At 38.9% G+C, this 13,066-nt stretch overlaps 1 protein-coding gene across 2 annotated transcripts in view; it reads left to right on the forward strand.

Moving 5' to 3' along the window:
• The window catches only part of necab2 (N-terminal EF-hand calcium binding protein 2), a 149,198-nt gene that overhangs the window by 101,437 nt on the left and 34,695 nt on the right, over positions 1-13,066 (forward strand). The window contains exon 9 of one of the 2 annotated variants that reach the window (XM_026172965.2): positions 7,862-7,918. The exons of the other annotated variant lie outside the window; for it this stretch is intronic. Within the exon in view, the coding sequence (XP_026028750.1) occupies positions 7,862-7,918 (57 nt within the window). The remainder of the gene's footprint in view (positions 1-7,861; positions 7,919-13,066) is intronic. 2 annotated transcript variants of the gene reach the window in all.

The raw sequence follows: 13,066 nt of genomic DNA on the forward strand, positions 1-13,066 counted from the left end.
GGAATCTCCTTTCTGAGGTTTTCTGGGCATGCCCAACTGGGGGGAGACCCTAGGGTAGACCCAGAATCCACTAGAGAAATAGTATATCTTATCTGGACAGGGAATGCCTCAGGTTACCCCCAGAGTAAGTGGAAAATGTTGCTGGGGAGAAGTATGTCAGGAATACCCTGTTTAGCCTGCTGCCAATCCAACCCAACTTCGGCTGAGATGAAGAAAATGGATGGATGGTTATTACATCTGGCATGTTAATTTCTGCATTTTATGGTATTTCATAGATCTGAAGCTATAAAATAAAAGCAGTGTGTGCAGTAATGTGAGCACATATCTGTGAACCTGGCACACTTCACACACATCCACTAAACCAGACCTCAGCTGCCTGCACTGCTCAGTAAAAAATGCATCGCTGTCTGCATCTTCCATTGGGATTCTCCTCCTCCCTTTGGTGCTCTATTGTTATTTCAATTCAGTTCTTTCAGTTTACAAAGTTTAAACTACATCACCTCCTTAAAAAGCACCCAACCTTTTGTTTTAGCTTCCAGTGGCTTATCTTGGATTTTTGAAGCTTTAATGTAAATTAGCCAATTGTTACATATTTCTGACATGAAACCTGTATGATTTAAATAATTGTAAACATTCTATAAGAGTTCAGTTTATCATCTCATAACCTCTCCTATGGGTTTAGAGCCACTTTAAGTCTATATACGGATCTTTATGGTCTTTCTTGGGGTTTTGCTGGCAATGCAAATCCAGCATCAGCTTCCCTAAAGCCTAATATTCAAAGCTTTACTTTAGGAAAGTAAGTTTTACCTCTTTCTCTCAGACTTTATCACTAACCCACAAAGTGATTAATACAGACATTCATCCTCAGCTTTATCGCATCAGTACCTCTGATTTTATTTATCTGATCTTTAAACAAGACCAGGTGGATTTTTTTTCATATGAATATTCATCAATATAGATTGAATTGTCAACCATATATATTTAATTTGTGTAATACACTGGGATATTTATAACTAGAGCTATTTGTTAGATTTTTGTTCGATTTTGTAACTCTGGGAGCAACTTTGGCCACATACTTTCCTCTGTGATTAGTACGGTTTTCTGATTGTGAATGTTTAGAAAGTTCTGATCTAATGTCAAATTTCAGTGAAATAAAGAATCAAACTGTACATACAGGAAATACTTTGTTTTAAGGCCTTCTTTACAGAGTGAATAACACAACCTCTGATAAGAACTGAGTTCAACCTTAAAACAGATGAACAGACTGTGAGAATTGAGCTGCACTGCTGTCAGTTCTTTTAAAGCACCAGTCATCCTTTCGACACTAGAGCTCTTCTATCAGACACAAACGACTGAAAGTCAGTGATCTCTGTCCTCATTATAACTTTTTCTCTGACCAAGCTTGTCAGCATATGGAGGATTTGTTAGTTTGATATGTTACATTGGCCAAATTGCGTACACCAGAGCAGCACGCTGAAGGTCGGCGGAGGACAAAAGAGAGGAAAGTGTTGCAGGAGGGGGGGGGAATGATAGTCAGTGGGGGCTAATAAGCAGGTGGGAGTGGGGAGTGAGTAGCTGATTTACATCAAGTGAAAGAAATTGAAGAAAGTAAGAAACTATCACAGTGCATATTTTTTCTTCACTTCTTCTAAAGTGTGGCAACTCTCTAGTCAAAGATGCCTCTTCATCATCTTCCTTCCTCCCTTCTGTCATTCTTGCATCTTTCATTTGCCTTCGCTCCCCCCCCCCCTCGCTGTCTTTGTCCCTCCGTTCCTCTGCATTGCCTGCATCTTATTCAGTACTGAACATGTTGCAGCTAATGGAGCCCCAGCAGACTCAGCTGTCTTTAGGCGAGTGAGCGACTACAGCAGAAAGAGCTAAAGAATACCTAAAGACTATGCACCGCTGTGGGGGAGGAGGAGTAGCAAGATGAGGAAGGATAGAGGGGAATCACATTAGGAAAAAAGGATTGGAAGAAGGAAACAAAATGCTCGTGTGAGCAGAGTTACATCATCACTCATAATACCGCTTTAGAAACAACCTGAAGCCTTTAACCTCTTACTCTAATTTAATATACGTCCAACTATTTACTCAGTTTTGGCAGCAATGGCTGAAATGTTTCTTACCAAAGAACTGTTCAATAATCACCTGCAACCATAAATCCTCCAGAGACTCAATTAGTCTACTTTCCAGAAGTCTGTGGCACAAAGAAAATCTTTCCAATGTCGACTACTACAAACAGACAAGTTTCTTTTTTACCCCTTTAGATGGCGATAAAGTCAGGAATAATTCATGCATTTTACTTTTACTTGAGGGAACGTTGAATTGAAGCTTAAAATTTCTGAAAAGAGAGGTAGAAAGGAGAGTGACAGAGCATTCATTTATCAGCTCTTTCTCTATTAAAACAAGTTACCAGGGGGAACAAGGCATGTGTAAACTGAAAAGTAGGTTTAAATGTAAGTGCTTGTTGTCTTCATGTTATATAGGATTACATATTGTTGTCTTGTTGTGTGTGCAGCTATCAAAAATGGTGCTTCATGTGGCAGCACACCACCATTTCTACGTCACAGCAGATAAAGTGGATGGTTACAGAGTCACTGGCCAGGTCTTTAATGATATAGTCAACGTTTTTAAAAAGATAGACTAATTCACTTTCTTATTGAGAATTAAATCTAAAGATCATTCTACTCAGAAATGCACAGGAATTATAAAGCTGCAGTCTACTGACATGTAGCTCAGGCTCAAGAAGGGGTAAAAGCTTCTGCCTTGATCCTTCTCTGAGGCTCTCTGATAGGAAAACTGTCTGTGATAAGAAAACCTGAAGTGTTTTGCTTCAGGTCAAGAAATATAAACCTCTGTAAAGCCACACATCTGACTTTTATGTTTGTCTCTGCACAATCTGTACATGGTGTGCTGGACAGTATAACATGGAATTTTATAAGATTCAGGCGGTTTAATGGTATGTTGCATTATTTTTATGCATTATATTCATAGTGGTCAGTTTTACTATCAAATATAAAACACTTTAGTGTCACCATGCAAAAGAAATAAAACATAAATTAAATAAAACCACACACGAAAAATAATAAATAATCGACTGAAGGCTCTGTGAACAAAACTTAAACACTGGGACAAGGCCTCAGAGTCTCTACTTAACAGGTGGACATAATGCCACATTAATGCTAGAAGATAACAGCCAAAGACTTCCAGACAGCAGATGTGGCACCGCTGTCTTTGTTCAGTGTTTTTGGTACATCTTTGCTCTTCTCTCTCTTTTCTTTATCCTTTCTTCACTGGTGTTGGATGTCGCATGATTAGGATGACAAATGAGATCTGAAATGATCACAAATTGGGGTAACTAGAAGTAACTAGAAGTTTCCAAGCAATACTAGTACTGCGTAAATTTCATTTACTTAGAAATCTAAAATAATTTGCGTATCTGTTTTCAATTCAGTGTGATGCCTTTTATTTTGGAGGTTTTGCTGAAATCAATTTTCCACCTTGATAAAATTTTGATTTCAGAATAGAAAAGAAGACAAATTACTCGTATAATTACACTTGGACCAACAACAGGGAACAGCAGAAATCCGCTGCACGTGAAAAAGAAAATAGGTCACCAAACTTTTCTGTTGGAAAATGAGCTTTCAGAATAATGAGAGCTATAGAAAAGCACATGAATAGGCATTTTCTGCTGGATTAAATTTACAGAGGGCTGTATAGAATACTGCAGAAATCATACTGGATCAAAACAAAAGCTTTGTGGAGGTGTCTTAAATGTGTCTTTGCCTCTCTGTTTTGTTGAGTATTACCTGCACAAGTTTTAGTATTAAGACTGTGCAGGTGTCTGGAAGGAGAAGATATTATCACACTGCGTCGGAGTGAATCATGAATTGTTTACTCAATGAATAATAAGCCAGCTACACACTGAGTGATGCTGTACATGGTGAGATGAAAATAGTGTCTTACTTTGGCCCCTTTGCCTGGATATCACAGGAAATCCTGTTACCTACAAACCCTCCTTAAAGTGGCAAAATCATGGAGCCTCTGTTGCTCAGTCTTAGTTTCACATTCTCCTACTGTCATCCTTTTTCCTTACTTACAAAATATCATCATTTATTAGTCTCCGTGCACCACAGACCAGGAAATTTTGCTTCCCTTGAAAACATCCCTCTTAGGATAATGAGCTTTCATTGTAGAGGCTCATATGCAATCTCTCCTTTTATCAGCAAAAGTATGTGATGTTGTGTTTGATAACTTGATTATAGCCACATAAATGGCAATGCTTATGCTCACTTTTTAACTATTTTTTAAAATTACTGTCAAGTTGAATGTGAAAAAATAGTAAACTATTACAGTTCTGTCTTATAATCTGCAACATCTTCAAAATTTTTAACATCTTCAAAATTTTCCACATTTAGGACACATCGCATTCAGTTTGCATGTTGAGATGCAGACATATACACTATGTGGATAAAAGTACTGGACCAATTACGGCTTACACCTGCAGGAGCTGCACAGACAAGGACACCAATGCCATGAAGCTCCTATGCACTCTGTGATCCCACTCTGGAATTTTACTTGAGTTGTTGGCGTTCCGAAATGCATTAGTACAACTTGCAGTTGACCGTGGAATATATGGGAAGGATGAAATTTCTTCATCCTAATACAATACCACACTCAAATTCAGCGACCTTTTTACGACAACTCAATTTTTCATAAATGTTTGTAAAGTCAAACTGCATAGCTAGGTGCTTGATTTATTTACACCTGTAACAACAGGACTGAAATCACCTGAATTGAAAGACTAAAAGGTGTGGTTGTCCACATATATACCATATATATGTGAACATATATATACCACAGATAACCAAATTTTCTTTGACTGTGTGCAATATGGGCAAAGAAAAGAATGGAAATCATACCCTGACTTAACACAAACGTGACTCTAGATGTCAGTTGACATTGCTCATTAACTGCAAGACATGTAAAAGGTAACCAGTGCTGCAAACATTTTGCTAATTAAGACAGTGAATCTGTTTACAATATTTCCACTAAAACAACTTTGTTTCAATTACAATCAAATATATACTCTGAATCTTGATTTCCCCTGCGTACTAAAACATAAAGGTAATTATATCTTATCTTAAGTATATTTTGGGGAAATGCATTTAGCTTAAAATTTGTACTTTTGTGTTTTTCCTATCCAACTTGAAGATCAGTAGTTTTGTAGCAACAAAGGATCACATGCATGAGTGAAGGCTTATCGGTGTTCATCTGGGACAAGATTTAGAATAGAATAGAATGGAATTTAACTTTATTATCATTGCACATGTCACAAGTACAAGGCAACAAAATGCATTTTGCATCCATCCAGAAAGTGCTTTAGCAAAAATATAGATATATTACAAAATATGAATCTATTATTGAACTATCTCAGATGCATTACTGCAAGACTTCGCCAATAAGAAAGTATGTCAGAATTTACCCTCTCCTGTTTCCCTGATAGAAGCAACGGCATGCAAATGACCAATAGAAGCCCAAGCAGACAACTGAGCTGATGGAATCAGTTGGAGAAACTTTTCTTCACTCCTCAAAGATGACTTCTTCAGTCTCAGCTAACTGCAGGTTTCATATCTTTCGCCATCTTACAATGCTGTGGTTGCTGCCATTCCCCAACTCTCTATGAATGATTCTCATGGCCACTGATCAATGGTCATAACAGTTTGCATACTAATGATCACGAAACAGAGCTGGTCAGTTGGTCAGTGGTGCTAATTTTGCTCTCTATGCAAATTTTAAGGAAACCTCCAGTCACCTAAGCCTGATGGATGAGTGACGAAACTTCCTGGGATTTCCCTACCTGGCTGATTGAGCATCTTTCCTATCTTTCTTAAGAACATAAAAAAGTTAATATTATTTAAACCTTTTTTAGATCATGTTTTGGCAGTTTTTTACTGGAAACATCTTCCAAGTGATGCAGGGTGTAAAAGAAAGCAGCTGATTTGATTTGTAAATGCCTAAACTAATCTTATCTGACAAAATGTAGTGCAGTTCAAACAGAACATTAGTGAGGATAAACAGAGGGCTGAATATTCGACCTTAATTTGCTAAGCAGGCAGACTCACAACTCAAGTGAATGCTAACATGTTAGCTATATCGTTTTTGTGAGGCAGTAACACATTAGCATTGTGAGAAGAGCTTGTTAGTGAGCTTGCATTGCTGAAAACAAATGTTAATGCAGGTTTAATGGAATGCATGCCATTAGTACTGCTGCTTTGTAAAGCACTTTTAAGAAAACAGCAATGGGTAAACAAAGCTGTTTCACAAAAATGTCTTTCAGTGTAGCATGTGCAGTAAGGAAAATAGCAGGCAGTGAGTCTTTTATGTACTGAACAGCCAACAACACACGGCACCTTTCATTTCAGTCCAGCTGTGACCATACTGTGTCACATTAGGTTTAAATCATTCATCCTAGGATTTGGTATGTGTGAGTGTCTGCGTGTCACCTGCCCACTGTGCCGGACGCCGTGATCCTGCTGAGTTTGGTAAAAGTCTCAGTTGCCCTCGGAGCTCCACAGACACTATTCAAACAGTGCTAGTCATCAGTCACCTTGGTGACAGACACCTGCAGCGCTTACTGTGATTTATTAGAGCGGGTTTATATAACGCTTGCTCACAGGCAGTGAAAGTGGAGGGGAAAACTGAAAATCAATGTTGTGCCATCGTTGTACACAGTCACTATACTATTGTGCCACCTGGCTTTGCTCCTGTCTTGCCTGAAGGATATATTTGAACTTAATTTAATCGTGCCTTTCACTTAATTGACCTTTTGCTAAACCCGTCCCCTGAAGCATGGCTGTCTCGTAAGAGCAATGCCCATTATCTAAAGTATGGTCTGATTGTTTTTTGGCCTTTGTAAAATGCACAGGATGAGAAAAAGTTTACTGGCTCATTGCTACGAGGTTATGTATTTTCTGATTCACAGTCGTGATTGGGTAGAAATTTAAACGAAAAACTATTTTTTGCCCGAGTTGTACAGATATTTTGGCTTGCTGGTGTGAACTGAGGCTCTCCCAAGTATCTCTCATCCATAGAGCTCAAGGATGTTCATTTTGGCTTTATAGTCGCTCCAGTTGGGGATGTCGTTCAGGTGGAAATTTTAAAAGATAGCTGAGGGCCTAGGGGATTATTACCAGTTCTTGCTAGCGCTACACTGTAAAACACATTCTGCTCTTTGTTTGCATTTCTTCTTCTTGAATATTCAACTGCTCAGGGGGTGTTGACTTTTTGACTGGTAACCCTTTTTTGTCCTATTTCAGGCTCAGTAGTCTCTGGCACAGGAAGCCACAGGACGTCCCTAAAAGTGTTTGGTCAGAAACTAAACTCTGCTTTCAGGCTTTTTTTAGAGACTGTCTAGTGTCAGAGAGCTAGAAGTGAGAGATCGTCTTTTGTTTCCTTATGTGTAAAATGTAAAAAAAAGAAAAAGAACCGTGCAAGACTTTGTAACTAAGGAACTAGAAGGTTAGTAACTTTTTAAAAGAAGAAACAACAACTCCCCTAAATGCTTTCACGTCTATCTTCTTCCCCGTGATGTTCAACAGGATTGGGGATTTCTGTCTTCCATGTTTACATCTTTCATGTCTGCTTCTCTCAGTGATTCTCTCCAATTCCTCCTCGTTCCCTATCTTAATCTGTAAAATACATGTCCTCCTTCTGTGCCTGTCTCTGCAGCATGTCCAGAAAATCCTCATTGTGAGCTGCTAATGTGTGCTTCAAGTTGTAGTAGTAGTAGTAGTAGTTGCTGTCGTTGGTCTTGTAGATTGACATGTTGCTGCTGCTGTTGTTGTGCTTCTCCTTGCAGACGGTCTGGTTTGACCTGCACCAGAGGCTAACAGACACAGATGGCACCACCAGTGCAGTGAGTAGACTAAACACTTTAACGTTGTCCTCTACACTGCAGCACACAGCCTTGGGCCGAGCATCGCTTTCTGCTGCAATACCGTCCTTACACCGCACTACTCTGTTCCTGATGACATACCTATATGATGCAATTACTAGTGGACAGCGCTTATGCATGGCCAGAGCTCTCTAAAAATAGCCCTGCTCTGTATGTCTCTCTCATGGGTGTGAACTTGTGAATTATTTCCCAGAAAATGTGTGTGTTTTGTTGTCTGGAACCGAATAATTTATGGGCACCGAGTATTCTCCAGAAGAACAAATAGAGTCATACATTATCTTATAACATCTAACACCCACAGAGACAATAGCAGGCATATCAGGAGTGCAAGACACATGCAGCATATTCAGTAGGATTTTGTTTGTGATAACAATCAGTGACTCATAGAAAAAACGATCTTCTTTACAAGCCGTATTCGGATTTAGTCATAAATCACAACATCTTCCGTTACAGAAACCCAAATATTTGACACCATTGTCACACACTACTCCAGCTAAGATAGCATATCGCAAACAACACATGTATGCCTGCAGTGAAGTAGAGATAACAGGGTGAGAAGTATGAATGCCTGAAAAGCCAAAAACAATCTTTCTTATAGCAATGTGGATTTATTGTAGTCACAGTTACTTTTCCCTTTCCTATTTTCCCTCGTATAAACCAAAGACATAAGAACGTCCTTCACTAAGGTGTGCTCGTATATGTCTGTTGTTTAGATGGTGTCGTTTGCTACATTGATTCTTGCTTATAAAACAGGCTGAGGGGTTTAACTGGCTTTGGTATAAAGTTACAGTACATTTACACTAGAACAAGCAGCAAATGACCCCTGGAAAAATCTATTCCATGTGGTGTATTTATATATCAAAAATCAATTTATGCCAGTTAGAGCCATTAAGTTCTGTACAGATGCACCACTAAAAGCATGAACAGAGACATGAATATGTATACTTATTTGTGTTATTGTGTAAAGCTGTAAATATGCAGTTTAAAAGTATAAATTACAATCACCGGGCATGTGTCGACAACGCTTCAGTCCCTGGGTTGACCTTAGATTTAAAGAGTAAACAGTAAAAATGACTGCTGAGCATGTCTCTGAAATTCTTATACATTAATACTTAATATGTAAATGGTAAATGGCCTGTATTTGTATAGCGCTTTACTAGTCCCTAAGGACCCCAAAGCGCTTTACACATCCAGTCATCCACCCATTCACACACACATTCATACACTGGTGATGGCAAGCTACCTTGTAGCCACAGCCACGCTGGGGCGCACTGACAGAGGCGCCCCATGTAATGTATGCATTAATTTATTGCATGTACCTGTGAGCTGTAAAAATTTTGACAAAATTGATCAACAGTTCAGAGTGTTATACAGTTGATGATGAAATGGAAAGGCCCTTTGATGTAAAAGTTGAACTCAATAAAAACAAATATCAAAAGTATGACTTACCTTAAAAACCTGCACTCAACCATCCAAAGCAATGGGCAGTACACTAGAGAGGTGAAGAAGAGAGTGCAGGCAGGACAGTTTGTGACAGAAGGAAAGCAGCAAGAGCGAAAGGGAAGATTTACAAGACGGTAGTGAGACCTGGAGGTGACAGAGCTGAAGAGCTTTGTAGACAGTGATCCAGGGTGGACAGTTTTAGAAATGAGGTATAGCAGCAGGACAGATCAGGGTAAGTTGCTTGAGATAAAGAAGAAAGGCTGAGATGGTTTGGAGATATCAAGATAAGGTATAGATAAATATATAATGGATGGTGAAGTTGAATCTGTCAGGAGAAAAGAGGAAGACAACAGATTGGATTCATAGATGTCATTAAGGAGGACATACAGAAGAGGTAGATAATTCAGGAAGCAGCTGAAAGAAGATGGTGAAAATATGAATTAATAAAACAAGGCTGTGACCTGTGCTTAGGGGGCAAAAATATATGAGCGTGCCAACATGTTGACAGGAATTTCGCAGGTACAAGATTTACTATGTTATCAGTCCCGGTTTAGCATGGCATCGTGGCCTTTATGACTTTGTTACAAGGTGCGGACAATTAAAAGACCGAAACAAAGACTCTTGTGCTGCCACTTTTATGTTGTCGAGAGACAACTGGGATTTAGTTGAGTTGTCTTAATCAAGGTAGTGACTCAACTAACCAGCACCACCTACCTTTTGCATCTTTCTATATTTGTCTGCCTCTTCCTTTAGTCCTTTATTCCATTTTTCATTTTAGCATCATGTTGGGGTTGAAGATGGTTTGGTGAACCGTCACTATCTGGGCCCTTTTACCTGCATTTAGTAGTCTGCTTCATCTGTGATTAAAGCCACACAACCTGAATTGGTTACATATCTGTGTAGGTTCTCAGGACATTCAAAGAAGTCCAGTTGCTTTCCTTTCCAGGTTTTAGGAGCCTGGAAAAGAAAGCAACTGGACTTCTTTGAATGTCTTGAAGAGGCACCTCTAGGATCCAGGGCAGTCCAGTAAATCTTATCTTTTTCCACCTATTCTTTAATAAATACATCTGTATGTAAGTAAAGTAAGTGTGTCAGTGCATATGTTTCGTGCATTTGTGTTTACATATACCCCAAGTTCAGGAAGTTTAACACAGGGCCTTCCTGTGTTTAAGGGTGACCTTTGTAATAATCACAAATGCGCTCTTGCCCTCAGCAGTCGAGCCACTTATGGCTCTCAATTTGCTGCTAGGTAGCCACGAGGGCCCTGACTAACTTGTCCCGTTGTCATGGCCACTGACACAAAAAAAGGTTATTATATAAGAGACTATCCACATGCGAGGGAGAAGTTTTAGAGCCCTGATTTGAAATTTAAATGCAGCTCCAGGAAACACTTTTAAAACGCTTAACAATGTGCAATTATAAAGAGAAGTAACAGGCAAAGGTAAGAAACAGGAAAATTAAACTTGAAAAATAATAGAAACATTTTATGAAGGCATACTTACTTTGCAGTCTTTAAAAAATAGATTCCAGTATAACATTGCGAGGCAATTAAACATAAAAATAGCTACTGGTAATCACCTTGTATAACAGGATCCATTTGGCTGTTTGGTGGCCTGCTTTACAAAGCAAAGTAAACAGTGTCCAGCTGGGACATTTTTGCCTATGAGATAATGGTGTTTGTGCTAACACACAGGCTAGGAAACCACTCTAGTGCAGTCCTCGTGGTAATGCAGCGCATGCTTCATCTCACCATGTCAGAGCTTCCAAACATGTGCGAGTATTTGTGTGGAGTTTGTGTACACCCACAGTCAGTTCTTTTAAATGTGAAAACTCACATTCAGTTCACAAACATTTAGACACATTAAACCATTTTTTGAAAATGAAATGAAACAGTTCTTCAGTTCAAAGTGTGCATAGTTTAACTGACGGTTAAACATCATCATGGCCAAATGAGGACGCTGCATTTACATCAACCTACAAAAACATACATGCTTTAACTAAACCTGGAGTTTGTTTACTAAAGAAGATATCCTGAGTTTCATTTTTAACTTGTGACCTTGTGGCGTGTACTGTGCTTTATTGAAACTTTCATCCACAACTACTTTTCTCTTGCACTTCACAAAAGCACTGACCTCATTACAAAACACAGTAACAGTGATGCCTTCTTCTCAGCTATCAGAATGAACTCTCTGACATAGATATAAATGACCTAATTTCCTCCGAGTGATAATTTAGAATGTAAATTTAAAATCACAGCACTGCCACTGTTTTTTTTACTTATTTGTTAAGTCATGGTAAATTTGTCACATGCTATTGTGGTTGTGCAGTCAACTTTGATGCAGTGTAGAGCAGCAGCTTGGAAATAGTTTGAATGCTACTATCAGGATAACAATAGTGTTGTGTTGGGCTGTCTGACTGCATTGAAAGATGGAGTTGAGCCCAAAGAACGGTAAAGATTAATGCACAGCATACAATCCAAGTACGACGCAATTACTTCTTAGATGTGCTGATTAAAATGACAGTAATGAAGCTGACTTTAGCTACACGTTTAGCCTATTACAAAATGCAATGGCAATTTTATTTTAATAGTGCATTTGAACTGCAAAGTCAATGTGCTTAACACAGAAGATAAAAACATAAAAACCTGTGTAGGTTTATGATGTATTAAGACAGTAAAAACAGCAAAAATATAATAAAGCAAAATAAAACAAAACAAAAGCAAACACAAATGCACATTTTGACTGTAGGCCTGAGTAGGGATGGGTATTGATAAGATTTTCACGATTCCGATTCCATTTTTGATTCTGTTTAACGATTCGATTCTTTATCGATTCTCTTATCAATTCTTTTTAAAAAAGGAGAACACTAAGGTTGAATAGCTTAGAACTTTCTTTTATATCTTCTCTTTGAACAAGATAGAAATTTAGGAGTAACATGGCCTTACAAACCCAACAGTGAGATCTTAAGAGATCCAGCCTACGGCTCTTCAATGGGTGTCACAGGGTCCCCAGGAAAAAAAATTGTAAATGTAAAATAATAAAATAAATATTCTTCTGTAGCAATAACAAAGTATAACATAAATTATTCAGTAGCAATTACACAAGAATATCCAGTAATGTCCCTGCCTACAATTAAACACATTCACTTACCGAAAATCGGGGGCATCTGCTGCGGCAGCCTTTTACCACAAACTTAAGTCACTGCTCGGTGACATTCGTCTATCCTGGCCTGAAAGGAGACGCTAACGGTAGACTGCAGCGAGAACTGCCAGCATCTGAGCCAGCCAGACTCTGTCTGTCTCTCTCATCATGGTCACCTAAATGCACAGTAATGGAAGGTTTTGTAATAAGGCAGATCGCGCTAACATAATATGCACTGTTAGTTGATTATTTACCTGCCGCATTAACGGGAGAGGACGTGCAAACGTTACCGCTGCTGCTGGGTTGAGATTCACGAGTCCGGAGCGGAATTAAAAACATGACATTCATTTAAGGTCATCGCGTGTTTTGTGAGCAAATGCTCGTAGTGTTTCCTCTCTTAAATGAAGTATCTACTTTGCAAGTATTGCAAGTTGCCCTGTTGTCATCCGTTCTCATAAAGTATAACCAAACTTTTGAGCGTTTGAGCCACTTACGCGCCGTGTTTCCTGCCAGGTAAATGACGCTC

Source organism: Astatotilapia calliptera, chromosome 7 (genome assembly GCF_964374335.1).
Source record: "Astatotilapia calliptera chromosome 7, fAstCal68.1, whole genome shotgun sequence".
In the NCBI taxonomy this organism is placed as follows: Eukaryota; Metazoa; Chordata; class Actinopteri; order Cichliformes; family Cichlidae; genus Astatotilapia; species Astatotilapia calliptera.